This window comes from Fonsecaea nubica, assembly GCF_001646965.1.
Source record: "Fonsecaea nubica strain CBS 269.64 chromosome Unknown Scaff29, whole genome shotgun sequence".
Classification (NCBI taxonomy): domain Eukaryota; kingdom Fungi; phylum Ascomycota; class Eurotiomycetes; order Chaetothyriales; family Herpotrichiellaceae; genus Fonsecaea; species Fonsecaea nubica.
In genome coordinates, this window is record NW_019173702.1 from 193,088 (window position 1) to 212,877 (window position 19,790).

The 19,790-nt window shown below is 52.1% G+C and overlaps 6 protein-coding genes across 6 annotated transcripts; 2 read left to right on the forward strand and 4 right to left on the reverse strand.

Moving 5' to 3' along the window:
- Positions 1–328: 328 nt before the first annotated feature.
- Positions 329–1,290, reverse strand: AYO20_05179 (hypothetical protein; the record flags this gene model as incomplete). The annotated part of the gene is made up of 2 exons (XM_022643473.1): positions 329–681; positions 798–1,290. The coding sequence occupies 2 exons, from the start codon at positions 1,288–1,290 to the stop codon at positions 329–331; spliced, it is 846 nt and encodes a 281-aa protein (XP_022500572.1).
- A 1,365-nt stretch (positions 1,291–2,655) lies between these two features.
- AYO20_05180 (hypothetical protein) lies at positions 2,656–4,545 on the reverse strand (the record flags this gene model as incomplete). The annotated part of the gene is made up of 3 exons (XM_022643474.1): positions 2,656–3,090; positions 3,156–4,304; positions 4,390–4,545. 3 exons carry the CDS (start codon positions 4,543–4,545, stop codon positions 2,656–2,658), a joined length of 1,740 nt encoding a protein of 579 aa, XP_022500573.1.
- A 1,251-nt stretch (positions 4,546–5,796) lies between these two features.
- AYO20_05181 (hypothetical protein) lies at positions 5,797–6,966 on the reverse strand (the record flags this gene model as incomplete). The annotated part of the gene is made up of 1 exon (XM_022643475.1): positions 5,797–6,966. The coding sequence occupies one exon, from the start codon at positions 6,964–6,966 to the stop codon at positions 5,797–5,799; it is 1,170 nt and encodes a 389-aa protein (XP_022500574.1).
- Positions 6,967–7,760: 794 nt separating this feature from the next.
- AYO20_05182 (hypothetical protein) lies at positions 7,761–8,733 on the reverse strand (the record flags this gene model as incomplete). The annotated part of the gene is made up of 3 exons (XM_022643476.1): positions 7,761–8,000; positions 8,058–8,561; positions 8,617–8,733. The coding sequence occupies 3 exons, from the start codon at positions 8,731–8,733 to the stop codon at positions 7,761–7,763; spliced, it is 861 nt and encodes a 286-aa protein (XP_022500575.1).
- A 2,375-nt stretch (positions 8,734–11,108) lies between these two features.
- Positions 11,109–16,913, forward strand: AYO20_05183 (hypothetical protein; the record flags this gene model as incomplete). The annotated part of the gene is made up of 9 exons (XM_022643477.1): positions 11,109–11,403; positions 11,718–14,404; positions 14,945–15,096; positions 15,322–15,629; positions 15,686–15,759; positions 15,810–15,894; positions 15,943–16,149; positions 16,209–16,421; positions 16,522–16,913. 9 exons carry the CDS (start codon positions 11,109–11,111, stop codon positions 16,911–16,913), a joined length of 4,413 nt encoding a protein of 1,470 aa, XP_022500576.1.
- A 956-nt stretch (positions 16,914–17,869) lies between these two features.
- AYO20_05184 (hypothetical protein) lies at positions 17,870–19,479 on the forward strand (the record flags this gene model as incomplete). The annotated part of the gene is made up of 3 exons (XM_022643478.1): positions 17,870–18,372; positions 18,431–19,202; positions 19,264–19,479. The coding sequence occupies 3 exons, from the start codon at positions 17,870–17,872 to the stop codon at positions 19,477–19,479; spliced, it is 1,491 nt and encodes a 496-aa protein (XP_022500577.1).
- Positions 19,480–19,790: the final 311 nt, after the last annotated feature.

Genomic DNA, 19,790 nt, shown 5'->3' on the forward strand with positions numbered 1-19,790 from the left:
CAGTGGAAGTACATATGTACATGCTCCATACTAGTGCGATACACTCCCAAAGGCCAACATATCCAAGTACATGAGTATGAGGCACATGGACAAGGACACAAGTACATAACATGTTATATCCCGTGGAGCTGGCCCGTCCGGTGGGTGACCCTGTGACCTAGGACTTGGGACCTAGGGCCTGTCTATTCCTTCCACACCTTGATACAACGCATCTACAGAAACAGGCTCTGCTATTTCGATACCTGCGTGCCCTCCTTGAGCGTTTGGCTTCAGCCCCCGAGAACTTTGAGACGGCCCATCTATCCCGACCAAACCGTGGATGTGCATTCTAAATCACATCCCCTGCTGCCCTTCTCTTCTCTTGCACCATTTTGAAGACCTCCCCTGCCCACAGTCCCTCCTCGTCATCTTTCAAATCCACGAAGCCTTCCGGGTCTGGTAGAATCGCCACGGCCCGTCCATGCAAGCTCTCATCAACCGCAAACCGACCCGCCACGTCAACCACGGTTTCAATGTCCACATAGGTAAACCCTTTTCCCGGTTCCATTCCTGCCGCGGCAAACGTATCCAGTGCGTTCTCGACCATCGGCGTGCGCATGAAGTAGGGTGCGAGACAATTTGTGCGGACATTAAGGCGTGGCGTCTCGTGGCGTAGACCACGGAAAAGACCACGAACGCCGACTGCAGAGAAATGTTGACGTCAATACCTGAAATCTTTGGGAAAGTCTCGGCTTTCGTTGTGCCCCGATCTGTGTTCTGTCTCTTTGCTCCCCCAGAACGAAAAGGACGGTCCTTACACTTGGAAGCATGATAGTCTGCAAAATTCCCGACGTCCGTGTACGCAACAGTCGAACTCACAAAAATGAGCGACTTGGAGAACTTTTCTGCCTCCAACTGTTCACGAGGCTGGCGTGGTTCAACCGTCATATACCACAGAGCCAGATACGCACAGTTGTACATCCCAAGAAGATTGACATCCAAAGCTGAATGGCGTAGCTCAGGCGGAGTGAGACATCTCTTGGATTTGGCGTCTAGGACTTTGTCAACAAGACTACCCGCCTCGCCGATGACGCCCGCAATCAAAGCTGTAACATCAATGGTCCCGTTTGGTGACTTCTGAAGTGCGTGATCAAAAGCTTTCACAGAGCTGACATAATCTGTCACATCGCAGCGGACGAACATTGCAGAGAGGCCTTGCACCTGAAGATCCGCGACCGCACTGGTGCCATCCTCGATATTGAGGTCTGCAATGGTAATGTGGGCGCCTGCATGAGCGAAACGTTTGGCCATGGCAAGCCCTAATCCTGAAGCCCCGCCTGCAGATGTGTTGATGGCATATCAGCACAACCAATGTCAGAGTGCAAAGAGCTTCAGAAGGAGTGTCCCTTTCAGCCCGCTTGAGGAGTTGAACCGAACCACCCACCTAAAATCATAATAGATCGGCCTCGAAGGGAGGAGAGGTCAACCTTGTCAGACATTTTGGTTCAAAAGGCAGTCAACGGGATCTGTTCTGGTGGCAGAAAACAAACGCAATCGAGCTACACTTGTCGCCGTTTCTTTTTCAAGCAAAACGTCCCTGACGAGGTTCGGGAAGTCACCATGATTCAAAAGGAGGGGCAGAGGGGTTGTGTAACCTGCGAGGTTCGAGGCGTAATGAGACCAGAAAACTAGACTCTGAAGCGTGGCTTCCCAGCGAGTTTGTTGAACAGCCTCACTTCGGTTCAGATCAAAATTGTTTGATGCTTCTATCTGAAGCGTCAGGCTGTCTCTCCAGGAGTTTCAAGGTTGGACAATTGGAATGCATCCCTGCTATCCTCTTTGCCGCCCAGGGATGGAGTTGAGGTAGCAGTTTCTCATAGCAGACATCTAACGATGAGGATCGTTGATTCTTCCCATCCCTCGACCAAGATATATGGCAATGTCCTTGCTCTTCTGTTCTGGGCCGCCTTCCATGTAGTCAATTTTTGTGGGTATTCCCTTCTCGTCCTTCTCGTCCTTCTCGTCCTTCTCGTCCCTTTTCAAAGCCCTAGGTCCTTCATTCTGATGCCCTTGCGCTGCCGGTCAACGCCTATTCCTGCCCGCACCGTAGTCTCCCTTCGCCCGTTGCAGGGAATCGAGGACAATCGGAAACATCGACGCGAGAGGGACATTCGTGAATCAAGGGCAAGTCGTAATATGTGAGGCTCCGCAACTGCGGCTAACGTGGTCCTTAGCCTGCCTAGTGCAACTTGAACTGTTGGACCCTGGTGGCCCTTGAGAAACTCATGACGCAGGTTCTAAACCACGTTGCAACCTGCGATCAGCGATCGAACATGCCCGATTCTCGATCCTCCATCCTCGATCCGCTTGCTCAAAGCGGCTCGGAGCTTGCCGACTTCACCAGCTCCGCGCCCTCAGCCTTGCAGCGATCCTGGTGAAGCCGTACCGCGCTCGGAGTATATACTCGGTACATACAGATCCGCCAATGGTTGGCGGTGCTCTGGGGGGGTTTATTAGGTTGATGACACGTCGGTATGTCCCCTTGCTAACTGATAAATCGTGCGGTCGAGGAAAACCCCTGGCCTTTCGCGGTGTCTCGTACAAAGGCAATATTAGAAAACAACATTCTTGGTGTCTCCATATAACCGGGAGACTCTGGAACCCCAACGCTAATACTCATTGCTTATCAAGGCGAATCAGTCCCTTGACCTCTGGAAACGTACCCAGAATACTTTCACCGATGCTCCAGTTCTGGTAATTGGTGACATGATCCACAAAGTCTTGTGAGAGCACGAGGCGACGGCGGTGTTCATCCCACCTTACGGCTTCATCCATCCCGCGATCCCAATTCACGCTGAGAGGGGCTGCAGGTAATGCCGTCATCCAGTCTCTCAGATTCTTGATTAGAGCTTCACGCAACGGCGGTAGAGGTAAGAAGTCAAGAGCAATATGATGTGGTACTAAGTATTGGATTGGACGCGGTTTGAGAATGGCCGGAATGGCAGCATAAGAGTCTGCAGTGGGAACAAGCATCCAGCGCATGACTGCGGTATATGCCAGGATCTGCGCAAGTCGGACGTACACGTCCCAGTCGTGGAAGCTTCGCCATACCTGGAGCATATTACAGTCAGCCATTGGGGGAGCGATTTAGTATTCGGCTGCCGTGAGGATCTCACCTCGCACGCCCATCCGCTGACGGTAAAGTCATCCTCCTCATTACGGTCACGGAAGAACAACTCCACGTCGATCAAGTCCGAACCAAGCACTCCAGACGGGGAGGCACCATATGAAAGCAGGGTCTTCGCATTATCCATGAATCCAGTGATGATGTCGCTCAGTGGGGTGTTCTCCTGCATGACTAGCGTTCGGACGCCATAGAGCTGGGATACCCGATCATGCAGGGAACGCCGTGCATTGTGGCCTTGGGCATCGATCCCCGGTACAAATGGGGTGATCCCAGTATCTGCAGCCTCACCGGCATGTGCGTGTTGGGCTACCAGCTGGTATGAAGCATCCGTTTGATGTGTCTCTTCAGGCTGAGTATCTGTCGGGTCTCCACTAGAATGGGCTGTCTGGGACTCTAAAGTGCGCAGGGCGAAATGCCAACCCCGTCTATTGTGCTGCAAGTTGGGAGCGTTGTTTTGTGGTCTCGAAGATGATGCAATCGAGTCTGAAGGTACCTCTTCGTAGATGTGGTGAGCAGTGCCACTGTGGACACCGGATTGTCGAGGGAATTGTTCCTCTGCAACTGGCTGCACTGGCTGCTCGTGGGCGCCCTCTGGAGGACTAAGTACGCTAGAAGGTGTAAGAGGAGGTTGGTCGTACGATGAATAGAAGGCGCTCTTGAGTTGATCGCCTGGCTGGATTCCATCCTCGCCACCGTCATGGCTTATTGGGGTGCTGATGGTCTCGAGGAGTTCTCTGCCGTGTGTACGCATCCCAAGATAGACCATATCGTCCAAGTCCTCCGGCGCCGACTCCTCGACAGACGTTGCGTCTTGCAGCTGTGATTGCAAGTCGTCTGGCAATCCATCAGCCCCGCTTGTGGCAGTCTCGCCATCGTCGAGTTGCCGGAGACACTCCTGAATTGTGACGAAGATGTCATCGGCTGGATCATTCTCGCGGATCGACCTGATGACGGCGTCGACCTGTGAGCTCGAGCGAAATCGGACCGCCTGAAGTAGAGTCGTGAGAAGGCGATTCTGGGAAAGCAGGGCTTCGCGGTCTTCACGATGCACGGCTCGTCGGCCGTCGAGCGAAGGGTCGAATGTACATTCGATGCCGCTTTGCAAGCACAGCTTGCATGGCGCCGGGAGGCCGCTGCACTGTATTTTGCCAGGTCTTGTCTCAGTCTCGGGCCTTCGGCAACATGGCTATCATAAGGCGCGGTCAAGGAGATTTCTCACCTACCTTGGATCTCCGCCGTTTGCAGGCTTCGCAAGCGGTGCCCACGCGGGTGATTTTATTGCGGCTCAGCCTCTCGGCGCGAGCGGACCTGTTGGAAGTGGTGGCATTGCTGTTGTTGCCACTGCCCGGAAGCAGTGACTGCAAATGTCTTCGATCCATAAAGATCGCCTCAAGCTTGTTGTGTGTAGACAGAGATCGGAGGAATAGCCAGCCCCCCAGGACTTCAACCACCCCACCGCATATTTTTCAAGTATTCAGCAACCAAGTTCTCGCTGTGTGCATGCGAAAAAGGCCACAACAAAGTCGGGGCTGGAGCCGGTGACAAGACTCAGCCACGGGAAATTTTTCCCTCAGATACAAGCGTGGAGGACGATCGTTAAGGTGGCATTGCTTCAAAGTGCTGCCCCTCGCATCAACATCATTGGTGCGAGGGCCATAACGTGTGACGGCGATTCGACAAAGTGGTTGCCGAGACTAGAGAGGGAGCGAAGGGGGGGGAGAACGGAGGCATTCTTTTTGTCGTTTCGGCTGGATCATCCGTCTGGCTCTTTCGGCTCAGTGGTTAGGGGAGGGAGTCTGCGGGTCGATCTCTTGGAATTCTGGGTGTGATTCGAGATTCCTTTAGTAGTACGAATTACCTTTAGAGTTACAACGATGCAGATCTGGACAGCTAAACACTTCAGACTTCTCGAGGCAAGCGGCATCAAGCCAATCACGACGCTGAAACGGCTGTAATTATACAATTCCGGCCGCCTTTGATTCGCTCCATCTGAGCCTCTCATTCTCGCTCCGATGGGCTGTCAAGACTCAGGGTTGCCTATCTGCCTAAGCTTCAGCAAGGGTCAGCAAGCCTGTATCACCCCCGATCTTGCTTTGCGCGGGGTTTTATCCAACCGGTCACCATTCATCATAATAGGGCCTACACCTTACACTCCCCGCTTCTTTGTGGTGGAGAAAAGACAAAATAATATTAACTATTACAATTACTCGAATAGAAACCGGATGACGTGCCAAAGCGTGGGTTGCCTTTTAGGCCCCGCGTCGGCACCACGGCTGGCTCTAACGGAAACGAGACTCCGTAATGATAATGAACTTCTTTTCTCCGTGGCGCAACGAGGCGATTCAAGCAGAACCTTGAACGGGGCAGGAATGACTCGAAAGGCACAGTTGGTCCCCTGGTCCGATACGCTACGACCAAAAGGGAGCTCTGCTGAATGGATCCACAAGGCTCCAAAGATCGGAATATTCATGGCGCTGTTCGTACGAAGTCTATCTGAGAAGTGTGCTTTTCAAACTCTCCATAAAAGCGGAAGGACCATCCCTTCCCGTCTCCGTGAAACCCGCCGACACCTCTCGCATATCTCATGACAATGAACCGCATCGGCGGCAAGAGGGACACCTGCAAAGACTTTACTTCTTCTCGTTCTGGACAATCTTGACCTTCTCCAAGATCTTGGGGTAGAGAGGGTGGCTTGGCTCAAGACCAGTGAGCTTGGTGGTTGCTTCCTCAGGACTCAGGGTGCTCATGATGTGTGCCAATTCCTTGCTCTCCTCGTCACCTTCAACATTCTGGAACCGAAGAGCCATTTCCACACCACGGACCAGGGCAGTCACATCGTAGCCGCGTTCGGCCAGCTGAGCGGCGGGGCCAATGAAGCGTTCTTTGCGACCAAGCTTTCGGAGGGGCGCACGACCGACACGGACGGGAACATCTTCAAGATGTGGGTTGGAGATGCGTGCAACAATGGTTTCGACATACTGCTGTTGCTCTTCTGGAGTGATGCCATGTTTGCCGCTGATGAGATGTGCAGTCTCTTCCAAAGCCTCGTGAACCTCCTGTCGGATCTCGGGATCTGCCATGGCTTCATGGATGGTCTTGATGCCCTTGTAGTAGGCGAAGTATGCGGCAGTGGCGTGGCTGGTGTTCACAGTGAAGAGCTTACGCTCGATGTATGGCTCGAGGTCATCGACCCAGTGAATGCCTTTGACATCTGGATGGCCGGACTTGAATCCAGTAGTCTCAACGCACCACTCGTAGAAGCTCTCGATGACCACGTCGAGGTTGGCATGTGGAGGCTGGGTTGGGACGATTCTGTCAATAGCAGAATTGCCAAATTCGGCCTTGGAGGAAAGATCTTTGAGCACCTCGGGCTTCATGTTCTTCTCGTCGGTGATCAAAGCCTTGAGGGCATCGGTGGCATTGATCATGTTCTCACAAGCAATGACGGCAAGAGGCTTGGACTTTGTGCGTGCCGCAATGCCATCAGCAATCGGCTTCGCAATGAACTTGAGGACGTTGGGTCCGACAGCACAGGTGACAATATCAGCGTTGGCGATTTCCTTCACCACATCGTCCATGTTGTACTTTGAGTTGAGTGCCCGGTAGTTTGTAATGACCTTGCTCTTCTCGCCCTCTTCACCGACTTCAGTGATCTTGTACGACTTGGAGGCATTGATTCGGTTGATGAGGTCGTCGACGACATCGACGAAGATGACTTCATAGCCGGTCTCATGGAGCAGCTCTGCGATGAAACCACGGCCGATGTTACCACCGCCAAAGTGGACTGCTGTGCCAACCATAGTGGATGGGGAGATGTGTGAGATGTGGGAAAGAGGTCAGAGGTACTGTAGAAGTTTTGCTGCCCAAAGTCAGTGAGTTCGCTGGCCAAAACTGGTGCGGTAATGGTGGCACCGCTCTCCGTTGGTTTGTTACGTACATATCTCGTCTGCAACTATGCCTCTCCGAGAGACTGAGGCAAATGAATAGGGATTTCGATGAACAGCAAGGGGAATAAAAGTGCTTGGAAGGAGAAAAAAGCTAGGGCAGAAGAAAGTCGGCGGTGTCAGAGATATATTATGGGCGTTGGAAGCGGTCAACAAGAAATTGGAACAAGTGGGATGCGAGAGGTGAGGCACTTGAGACTAGTAATTGTACCTTCAACGAGCTAAAGCTTCATGCCCCGCGTGTCAGTGCGTCACTGGGAGGTGAAAGAGCGACCATCCAACCGCACCTAATTGGTTCGGGGCGCCACCACTGGTACAGAAGCCCTCCCAACGCGGGCTCTAATGGGGGTCTGTAAATAAAGGGCGTCGATTTGGGGGCCTTGGGGGGGGGGGGCCACTCTCACAACCACCTCATTACGTCATATCTTTACTTGTTGTCGCATTCCTCCCGCAAGGGTAGAAGAAAGGTGTGTAGTACATACATAGCTTTGTGCAACATTCTGAATAATACTGCGACCCCTAATCTTCAGATATTATCCAATTCTAGCCTGTGCGCCACTGTGAAATCTACAAGTCGTGCGCCATGGTAGCCAGGCTTGCCGTCATTCCAATCTTCATGTCGTAATCTGTACATTGGGCCTATTCCAATATCAATATCCGCCTTTCTCGCCGTATCGCCTGGTGTTTCGTCGTCCCACACAACATTGCACAATAGACACAAATGATGCCAGCAGCATGACTGCCGTGGCCGCCCATGTCATTCCAAGGAATTTCCCGCCTTTGGATGAAGCAATGCCGATCTCATCTGTGTATTTGTTGATTCGGTTGGTTGCAATGACCATCACAGCCGTTGCTACAGCGGAGGCAACCCCAAGGGTGATAAAGGCAACCTGCAAAGATCATGGTTAATCAAGGTTGGCTTCATCTTGGAAGGGAAGAGAACTTACCACGTCCACCAACCAGTTGAAGAAGGCTGACAGTCGGCCATTGGTAAATATGCCAGCGGCGGCAGTGAACATTGCAATGCCTGACAAGACAATCCCGATGATGTAGAAGATCACCATGACCCGGCTGACAATCTTGATAGTGTTCTCAGCATCTGTTATGTCACTTGGCCAGTGGATATCATCCAAGGTGATTCCAGCCGGCAAATGGTCCTGGACAATCTTGGTAGGCTCAAAGTGAAAGCCCAAGGTCGACTTTGAGCATTCAGTCACATTTTGTCTTGGGTTGGGCGCAGTGGAATTGGGCGAATAGACGCCTTGACAGTAATCGGTGACATGGACATTGAAGAAGTCTGGGAGACCAAGGAGTGAAGCAATGTCAGTGGCTGCATCGCCGATGATGTCGTTAATGCCCTCCTGAATGGTGCTGCTCAGGCCAGAGAGCAGCCCGCTGTCGCCACTGGAGGTGTCAAACAGACTGCCATGACCAAGCCGGGAGATGTTGAGCTTTGAGCAGTCAGCATATAATACATCCATAAATCCTGCGAGCAGATATACGTACTGTCAATATCTCAGTATCTTGCAAAAATGTCCTTTTGTCGCCGGCAAGTAGACATAGGATCGAAAGAACGAAAGCTGCGATGGCACATGCCAGGGTGAGCAGGGAAGACAACCGCATCTTGAAAGAATAGGATGAATCTGTGTAGAAGAACGAATGGAATTCTAGAAAAACAACAGACTCTTAAAAGGCCCTGGTAGCAGAAATACTAGGACCTTGTACTGAGCACGAGGTTGAGGTTGACGTTTGCAGTGATGGAGCAGCGCAAGTAACCGATCAGGGCAGTGCTGATTGACGCGGTTAAATGGTAGGATGACCCGTCTCGTCGTTTGCTCTCAGCCCTCTACTTGTATGTCGGGATGCGTCAACCAAGAAGCCATGACAACAGAGTTTCTGGTCGGTGTTGGTCAGAAATCTGGCTGGGAGTGGTGAGAAAACAGGGTATCGCCGTCTAGCAAGATTCCACCATGTCCCACAATGGCAACAATGATCGGTTGGAGCAGGTCTCGGAGCCAGAGCAACGCCAGGCACCCTAAGGGCTCCTAAAGGCTCCTAAGGGCCTCACCGGGCCTCCCAAAGGCCCCTAGATTGGATCGGGCATCCCCAGCCACTTCCCGTGGTCTTTGTTTGGACGCCATGAGGACCACCTAGAGCCCTAAGGCTGCGGTGTGGGGCTCCGATTGGCGCCTCAGCCACCCTGAGATCGTCGCCCGCCAAATCCTCCAGTAACGTCATGCAGAACCAGGGCGCTTTGAAACATCGCGTCCTGTTGCAAACTGCGTAATCTAGTACTGGGCACAGGCTTTTGACTTGTCGGCCACGCGCATTGGGCTAACCTCATGTGAAGAGGTTTAGAAACGACTTTTCTGGAAGGCTCACTGAAGAATTCGTAGCCTGTCTGCTCATACTGCTTGGCTGGCCCTGCTCCATTACCCCATCTGCCACCAAAGCATTGGGTGTGCCACTCCGTCTTACGAGGCGCAAGCGCACAAAGCAAATACACCAGATAGATCTTATTACGCGTCACAGCGCAGAAAGTCTTCCCCCAAGAAACTAGACACAAGCGTGAGAGTGGCTGCGGTCACGTGGACTGGAAGAATTTTGGCGACTTCAACGCACATTGAGGCTGAGGGAACACGTATGAGCACGCGTGCCACACCCCATCGCCAGACATATCCAGAAGCCACATTAACATATGTCTCATACCAGCTTCTTCTCCACGGGTTCAGCAGATGCACCAGTTCCTCCTTGGCATCCGCGGTGGCTTTGTGGCTTTGAGGAGAGGTGCCCGAATTCGACGCATGACCAAAAGCATGGTGCTGATTTTCCAATGGCAGGTTTGAACGTCTAGCTCGCACAATAACAATAGATCATCTGGTACTGATGGTGATCGGACGCTCTCCAAGTATGAACCTCTCCTTCGACCTGAGGAGCAGCATCACACTAGCCAATGTGGTTATCAGAGCCGTTAAAGGAGGCTGAAACTCCTCGTTGGTAGAGGTGGTTATGGCCGAGCTTCAGGTTTGCCAAATCCATTCAAATGTGCAAGCAAAGGGCAAGTCGTGGCAGCCGAGCAGCATTCAATCGGACTGTCCAGATCCTGGTTGTAAATCCTGGGTCTCTTGTCGTAGTTCTTTGATGGCGGTCTAAAAGGCAGTTAGTCTCCGCCTTATTGTGGACCAGTCTGAGACCTCGACTCACAGCTAAAGCCTCAGGATTAACACCATTTTCAATGAGAGACACGCAAAGTGACAATTGTGTGCGATCGAGCTGCGTATTCTGCCTTTATTGTCAGAGGAATGCACACGAGGATCGTGCGTGATCACTGACGAGGAGGATTGAGATCTCTTCGAGAATATCAACAACTTCTCGAGCCTTTTCCCGTTTATCAGAAGTCGCAGGCATGATGAACCCTGATCCAGAATGACGGCAGCCGAGATTCGAGATCTAATATCTCAGCTATTCGAATCTTGGTGGAAGCAGTGGACAGATGTTGAGGGGGTTTGTTCGAAACGCGTCTCCCGAGTCCTAGTTGGACTCAGTGCATTTGAGTTGCTGCTTTAGTAAGAAAGTGACTTGACCAAGAACCTAGAGCAGACGAGGTAAAATGGCCATGTCTTTTTGATCCAAATAGTATTAGCGTGCTTGGCTATCTGACCGACTTCCACAGACTTCACAGTTTGTACCAGGCACAAGTAGTACGCGACTCTTCTTCAGTCAATAAGTCCTTGTGTTCCAGGATGCTTGCTGCAACCATCAATGCAACTTCGGGCTGTGATGGAACTGCAGCCTCTCATTCGGCCATGCCCAGCAAGGCTGCAAGAAGTCAAAGGGGCGATCCCTCGTGCCGAACTAATCCTCTTTTCCGTAACCTCCGACAACTCCATCGCTCTATTGTTCCACGTATTTCACATGAAATAGAGACTCTGGAACGCAAGGTATTTACTTCTCGTGAAGCGTTCCCATTTAACGACAAGCTTCTTCACCAGCGCAACATGGAAGTGATTGTCGGTCTTACGGACCAAGCAGGAAATCCCTCTGTTGTGGCGGCCTACGCTGTTGTGGTGAAATGGAACCACCGACTACTTCTACACAAAATTTGCGTGGCACCGGCCGCAAGAGGCCAGGGCATAGGTGGACTATTGATGCTGAAGATCATTGAAGACTCGAAACGGTGGTCCTGTCGCGCAATCGATCTTTGGGTCGACGAAGCGAATCAGGTCGCTAGGGGCCTCTATTCTAAGTGCGGCTTCGTCGTGCAAGAAACGATCAACGACTACTATTCACCTGGTAAGAATGGGGTCAAGATGGTCCGAGCTTTGCAGCCTTGATGCGGAAGACTTTCTTGGACAGAGGACTTTCCACATTCTCACCCAAGGTATCCCTTGCAGACGCCTTCAATTCTCTTACACCCTCACCCAACCCCTTGGGAATATCATAAATTGCACGCGACCGCGCCATATCGCGTCAACCGTGTCTAGACCTGCGATGGAAATCGTCTTCTGTGCAACTGGTCTTTGACAACATTTAGCCAGCAGCCTCGGGTTGCCCTATTGCGGCATGATTTCAGACTTCCAGTCGAGCCACTTGAATGTATCTCACAGAAAACAGTAAGCCACTGTTGGCGTTTTGGCTCACCGTGTTTGTCGATCTCATCGCAGCCACCCCGGAACTCGCTTTCCCGCTCAATTCTCAAGTTCCACCAGTTGCATACGTATCGCAACCATACAACTTTGTATTTTCTGCCGATACTTTCACCTCGAACGCTCCCCAGATCTCCTACACAATCACACACGGCCCAAAGTGGCTCGATCTTGACGGCCCTTCTCGGCTGTTCCAGGGTGTCCCAGACAGCAGCGATGTAGGCACGACAACTTTGCAACTGGTCGCTTCAGACCCTACGGGAGATTTATCAACGAGCATTACACTTGTTGTGCTCGAATCTCCTACTCTAACACTCGGAACACCTCTGTTGCCTCAGCTAGAGGAAAGCGGCCTCATTTCCCCACCAGATTCATTACTTGCGCAACCACAGCAGCCATTTCGAGTTTCCTTTGAAAGGCATACCTTCACTGGCGCCACGCCCGATACAAGATACTACGCAGTTTCGGCCGGCAATGCCCCTTTGCCTCCGTGGGTGCAGTTCGATGAAGATCAGCTCGAATTCTCTGGCACGACTCCTGCGTTGGTATCCTCATTAGCTGGGTCTCAAACGTACGGCTTGAGACTTATTGCCTCGAATGTACCTGGGTTTGCGGAATTGGCCATTGACTTTCAACTTGTTATTAGCCGGAGGATACTGGCATTTTCAGCCGCCACGCAAATTGCTAACATCTCAACTGGTACTCGATTCCAAACTTTGCCACTCCGGCCACTGATCACACTCAACGGGGCTCCCGTCACTGACGATCAGATTGACAGCATAGAGGCGGATGTCCCAGCTTGGGCAGAGCTGGATCGAAAGGAATTGTCTTTAAGTGGTACCCCTGATGGTTCTGTCAGCACTACTATCACTATCACGGTCACAGATATCTATCATGATGTTGCGAATGCAACCATCTTTCTCGAGAATACTGGAAGTTCAAGTGTTTCTCTTGGAGTTATAGGTGTCGTCAATGTAACAGCCGGGAATTACTTTTCATACAGTTGGACCTCTCCAGCCTCCTCTCCTTGGGTCCGAGCTGTCGCGATCCTCGGTAATGCATCAGCATGGCTTGATTTTAATGCTCAAACCTGGGCTCTCTCAGGGTCAGTGCCCCAAGATCTAGCCGCACAGACACTCAATGTTTCCATCATCTTTGCGAACGCATCAACCAATGCTACGGGAGACGTGATTATACAAGTCCTTCGGAAACCCTTCGCCACCGCAACGACACCAACGCATTCTACGCCGCAACCAACAGTTTCCAGAGCTAGTGACACGAGCAAAGCATCTGAGCGTGCAATGAGTTCTCCGCATGGCAACACATCCAACAACCATCTGCTACATATCGTACTGGCCTGTGTCTTTTCCGTTGTTGGAGTACTGCTTGCGGTTTCTCTGATTCTGTGTTGTCTAAGGAGAAGGAAGAAAAGAGGAAGTAACACTGCATCATTCGAAGAGGGCTCGGATCGTGCCAATGGGCATTCACATCAGCCATCTAATCAATCTGCACAAGATGCCGAAACCATTGCCCATCTACCCGATAACCCGGATATTAGCCCTCCAGATCTATCTACAACGAACCCTGCGCAGTCCACTGAGTGTTTGGAGAACTCTAGGCAGGGATTATCAAGCACAAAACGCCCACATCCCCTTACGCAGCATCGGACTACACAAGTCTTCACTCCTGGAAGAGTTTTGGCTCCCCAACTTGAAGCCATTGAAGAATTTGACAGGACGGCAAGTCCTGCCTTCGAATTCTTGCCGACCAACTCGAGGTTGTCACTGCCTTGGGTTCCAGCAATCCAGAGCAGATCATTGGCAGCAGGATTGCAGAGCCAACAAAGGAACTCGACCATCACTGCCCAGTCAAGCATGATGCCATCCATGGTGGGTTTGCCTGACAGAAAGAATGGCGCCGGACATGGTGGCGGCATTCTTATCCCCTCTGATTTCAATACAGATCAGACGTCCTGGCGGAACACCTGGGCCTCTAATCTATCGAATGACCGCAGAAGGACTACGCTGGTGTTGGATTCATTCCCGGCACCCCCGGTGGATGGAGCGACCACTGCTAGGACCGGTGTTCAGACAAAGAGTCCGGCTCCCTCTATGCGCATGGTCCCAGAAGATAGCAGTCAGCCTCTATCATTTGAGGAGCAGCGTCAAAGATGGCATACCGAACGGGCACGGGCTAGGTTAGAAGGGTCTGCAAGGTTTTCGAATGCAGGCTCGGCACGGCTGCTGGTGTCACCGCGATACAAGTGGGCTCGGAACACCGCAGCGCTGGCGGAGCGAAATCCACAAACACCAACACCAATGGCTAGAGAATCCAAGGCAATGGACGTCCACGATTTTCCCGAGCCCTCGTGGTCGATGTGGTCCGGCCTTGAGCATGAGGTCGACGAATCTGCTCAAGTCGGTGGTTTTATCTCCTCTTACAATGGCAACACGCCTGTGCTGAGGAAACAGCGCAGCATTGCGAGCAGTGGGCAGTTTGAATCGATCACTTCTTCAGACAGCTACTTGGAGGACAAATTCCCGTCAGCCGAGGAAACAGAACCGGATGCGCAACGAGGGCCGTCTAATCGCGGCTCGCAATCCTCACCACGGTTGCCTTTAAACCTCATCTCGCACTCACGAGAAAATGTGAGGAACCATGGGGGCGCAATGAAGAGATTTGAAGAGGGCCGACGAGGGAGTTTCCGATTTGTATGATTGTTAGAGACGACGGATGCTGCAGTCAACCGTCTATCCAAAGTATGAAGCCTCTGCTAGGCAGCAGTGGGTAGATAGACGTAGTGACCGAAAACGTCGATGAGGCTGGGGCGCAGGAGGACGTTGATGTTCCTTTGTAAGTGTATTTTAGGGTCGATACCTACAGGGGCTTGGCATTCCGGCACAAGGGGCTCTCAGGGTGCAGGTCTCATCGCCTTTCTTACTAAGGGAATTCGGTTGTAGTGGCACAGTGGGTGGGCTTCTTGAATCTATCGTCATTTACTCGCCCTGGCACCAACTGGCACCCAGATCCTCGTTCGTCAGAGTCGCCTGCCCACCTTTCAGATTTGAAATTATCCTTTTTCCCGTTCAAACTCACAAAGTCGCTGGTTTCTGACCGCGACATCCTGATCGCCGACGATAAGAGAGCGTCTTTCGGGGCATTCCTCAGACGCTACATATTTCCCTCAGGTTGCAGAGCCTGCGCCTCCTCCCGTTCCTGTCCTCCCTCTGCTGCCTTTCAACCTGCCTCAACCGCAGCCAGCTTATGCCATCGTGTGCGAGGAGTACATGAGCACCGTCACCTCCAATTCCAGTCCCAAGTTGAAGAACTACAAGCATGGGTCAGACTCTGTCAGAGCCAGTTGTGGAAAAGGTGTGCCACAGATGATACATTTTGCCCCATGTTTGCTCAGCGAGAAACCTTTCGCGCCTGCGCGTGATCCAGAGCCCGAAGACCGCCAGGCCCGCTTCTGGCTGAGTTTTTTTTTTTTGGCTCTTCTCCTTCAGTCGTCTAAAGTGCTTGAGCAAGGCAGCTAACACAAGTTGTGGTGACAGATATCCGATAGCGGTGCAGATGACTGTGTTTACTATGGCCTCTCGGCAATGCAAGGATGGCGTATAAGTATGGAAGACGCACACGCCGCAGTTCTCGACCTACAGCCCGAGGGAAGTGGCAAGTCCAAACAGCCCTCCCCGCCAGACAAGAGGTTATCGTATTTTGGTGTCTACGACGGGCATGGTGGGGAAAAAGTCGCGCAGTTTGCTGGAGAGAATATCCATAAAATTGTCGCAAAGCAAGATGCATTCTCCAAAGGAGACATTGAGCAAGCCTTAAAGGATGGGTTCCTCGCCACCGATCGTGCAATCCTCAATGGTATGGGTGGCCTCTCCCGCCAAACAACCGTTTCCGGATACTAAAGGATTATTCAGATGCTCGTTACGAAGATGAGGTCTCTGGATGTACTGCATCCGTCGGGATCATATCAAAAGACAAGATATGGGTGGTGCGTACAGCATGTTCCAATCACTTGATTCCCTGACTCACAAATGCCAGGCCAACGCAGGAGACTCTCGCACTGTCCTTGGAGTCAAGGGCAGAGCGAAGCCGCTATCCTACGATCACAAACCTCAGAACGAAGGTACACCACTCGATTGTATTGCCTTTGAGCCAAGCTAACTAGAGACAGGCGAGAAAGCCCGTATAAGTGCCGCTGGAGGCTTTGTGGACTTTGGTCGGGTCAATGGCAATCTCGCCCTGTCACGTGCCATAGGAGACTTCGAATTCAAGAAGAGCGCCGACCTCTCTCCCGAGCAGCAGATTGTCACAGCCTTTCCCGATGTGATCACACACGAAATCTCACCGGATGATGAGTTCTTGGTGATTGCTTGCGACGGTAGACCGCCCTGCTGAAATCCCTTGTGACCGTATTGAGTGTGGCTGATGATGAACCAGGAATATGGGACTGTCAATCCTCGCAGGCCGTGATCGAGTTTGTGCGAAGAGGCATTGCTGCCAAACAAGAGCTACAGCTCATTTGCGAGAACATGATGGACAACTGCCTCGCGTCCAACAGTGAGACTGGAGGTGTGGGGTGCGACAATATGACCATGATTGTTATCGGTCTGTTGAACGGCAAAAGCAAAGAGGAATGGTATGATATGATCAGTAAACGAGTGGCAGACGGAGATGGACCATGCGCGCCACCAGAGTACGGCAAGTCCAACCCTAATTTCCATGAGGCCAAATCTTGTCTAACAGTCCGCAGCTGAATTCCGTGGACCAGGTGTCCGACATCAATTTGATCACGACAGTCCAGACGAATACGAGCTTGATCTAGACCACCGATCTAGAGGGTTTGGGGGTCGGAGTGGTAGGATCATTTTGCTCGGGGATGGAACAGAGGTCCTGACCGATTCAGACGATGCGGAAATGTTCGATCAAAGCGAGGAAGATAAAGATGCGGCGAACCAGGTCAAGAAGGGCACTCCGGACACGTCGGATGTCGACTCTGCACGAAGCGAACGAGAAGGCACCCCAGCTCCCCAGTCGGCCGGTGACGGGACGAAGCCATCAAGTCAGCAGGATACCTTGGACAGCAGCAAAGACGCCGAGAACACAGGACCCGCGGATGACACGACCCAGAAGGCTGCTGTCTGAGAGCCAAGTATGAGAGCGAGACGAGAGCAAGACGAGAGCGAGAGCCAGAGCGAGACCAGACAAGGCAGATCCAGTTTCTTCCCAACGCAAGATACCCCTGCCGTCAGCGCATTGATGAAGAGTCCTAGCATGCATGCATGATACTGGTTTAGATCTACGTGGAAGAGCGTGCAGAAGGACCTTTATTGATGCGACCCAGTTCTGACACCGTCGCGCAACGAGACAGTGGCAGTGGGTACGATGGTAGATTGATGCCACTTTCTGTACCTCTTATCTATATACACCGTGTGGGAAGGGGCATTACCTTGAGTTCTATTGAGCGCTGCATCACAACCACCATTGATTCATCAACCGACATGTTTCCTGGCAGCAACTGGCCCAGTTACACCCTTGACCCAATGGCGCAGTTTAGGCCCAGTTTGTCCGTATTGAGCGTGTGCACCAGGTGTGTCATTAAAATGACGTTTTGACCAGCAGCTTCTCCCGTCATGACTGGTGGAGGGCGATAGTAGCGACAATTGCCAGGCACATGCCCACGCTCCTCATTTGCTTTCCCAACTTTCCCAACTTAGCCAACCTCTGACGGCATTGCCTAACAACAGGTTTTCTTTTTCTCCCCCTTCTTGTTCCCAGTGCATTAGACTTTACCTGTACTTGTTGCAACCTTGTCGAGGAGGGCCGAGGTTTCAACCCATAGCAGCGCCGTGCTAGTTGGGAACTTATCTTGAAAATTACCTGGACTATTATCACGCAACTCCAACCGTGCTTCTCACTTCTCGCTTCTCACAATCCCCGAAATTGTTTCTCACTGTGGAGCTTGGCAACTTGCTTGGAACTTTTGTCTCATGCTTCTTCGCCTCCCCAAGCCGACGGGGTCTCCTATTACTCTCTTTCCTGACATGAGACTGCGTGTATCAATTTGAACGTGGCCTGGAGTTCAGAACAATCCTCCCGACATGTCGTCGCCATCCTCTACGTCTTCCGTCAAGCGGAAAAGGACAGTCGCCCCAACCGATATCCAACAGCCATCGTCGCGCGACGCCTCAGGCGAAGAGCTGGCCGATGCGCCCTCAAACAATCCGCGAAACCGCAAACATGCCTCGAGTAATTCTATTGACAGCGCAGTGCCGCCCAGTAAGCGAGCTCGCACCCGGTCCATTGCCAAACCCGTCGAGTCCAATGGAGTGATGGAAAGAGATGGTGTCGATGAGGAAGACCCCGGCGAACCCTCAAGCACTACCGTGGATAGCCAGGAGATTGAGGAAACAAGCCGGAAAAGGCAAAGGACCGTCACAAGTGCAATGAAGAAGGCCATTGTCAACGAGGGCCGGGAGACAATGGAGGATGTACCAAAGGCAGGCATGAGAGATCCCGTTGGGGGATATAAGACCAATCCACCACCCGTGGGTAGGCCTGTCAGAGTCTATGCCGACGGAGTTTTTGACCTCTTTCACCTTGGGTAAGCCTCCTCACCCGTTTGCTCTGTAGACATGCAAGTGCTAACTTTCCCTGCGAAGACACATGCGCCAGCTTGAACAAGCCAAAACTGCGTTCCCAGACACCTATCTCATAGTCGGAGTTACGGGAGACGCCGAGACACACAAACGCAAAGGTCTGACCGTGCTCACCGGAGCAGAGAGAGCAGAGACGCTTCGCCACTGCAGATGGGTGGACGAAGTCATTCCCAACTGCCCATGGATTGTGACACCAGAGTTCCTGGAAAAGCATAAGATTGATTATGTAGCCCACGACGACGAGCCCTATGGCGCCGATGAAGGGGACGACATCTATGCACCTATCAAAAAGGAGGGCAAATTTCTCGTCACGCAGCGAACCGAGGGTGTCTCAACAACCGGAATCATCACGAAGATTGTCCGAGACTATGAAAAGTATATCGTTCGCCAGCTCAAGAGAGGCACTAGCCGACAGGAGCTGAACATTAGCTGGCTTAAGAAGAACGAACTTGATCTCAAGAGGCATATGCAAGAGCTGAGAGACAGCGTCAAGTCCAACTGGATCACAGCCGGAGGAGAGATCTCGCGGGATCTCCGTTCATTCTGGACCAACGCCAGCTCGAGACCCGCGAGTCCGGCTCCGTTTAACAGACAACTGAGCGATTCAGCTCTCAAGAGTCCCCTCAGCGGTGGCATGACTGCCGTCGAGCAATTGAAACAGTTAGAGAACGCCATTAACCCAGAGAAGCGAGGCGACTCTCCTGGCAGACTCAGTAGAAGCGAGGACTTTGCCGCCGGATATAGCTTGGGATTGATTGGAGGTGTCAAGTCATGGGTAAGCACAGACAAAGCGCGATCTCGTGCCTTCTTTGTTGCTGACATTGGTTTTTAAACAGATGATGCGAGGCAAACGGGCTCTTCGCGACAGCCAGGCGCCCAGTCCAGAAGGAAGCGAGGATGATGAAGCTAGAAGCCCTATCAGCAACGACGGAGAGAGTGACATATTCGGGTTAAAGACGCCTCCCCTGGGCTCAATCCGGGGGAGAAAGGGCAAGTACGCTAAGAGCGATACCGACGAGCCCAAGCGAGAGGCCATGGATGTGATGCATTGACTTGGGTAGTCAATCAGTTCACCGTCAGGGTTGGAGATTCGCGTGGATCGTCGCGGCCTCTACCCGTGCCTTCTTTTCAACAACGATCTCACACGCAACACTTTTATTGTTCGATAGGGCTGTAAGAGCAGGGTATGAAGACAACACAACAAAGCACCAGTGATGGCGTTTACATTCGTTAAGAGACTAAGCAAAAACAACCCCGGGAAAAGGGCGTGGTTTGTCGGTGAAGGAAACACGACGAAAAAGTTATATGCTTTTGCTTTTTGGCGGAATACACAGACAATAGCGTCTTTTAATTCTTGTATTCG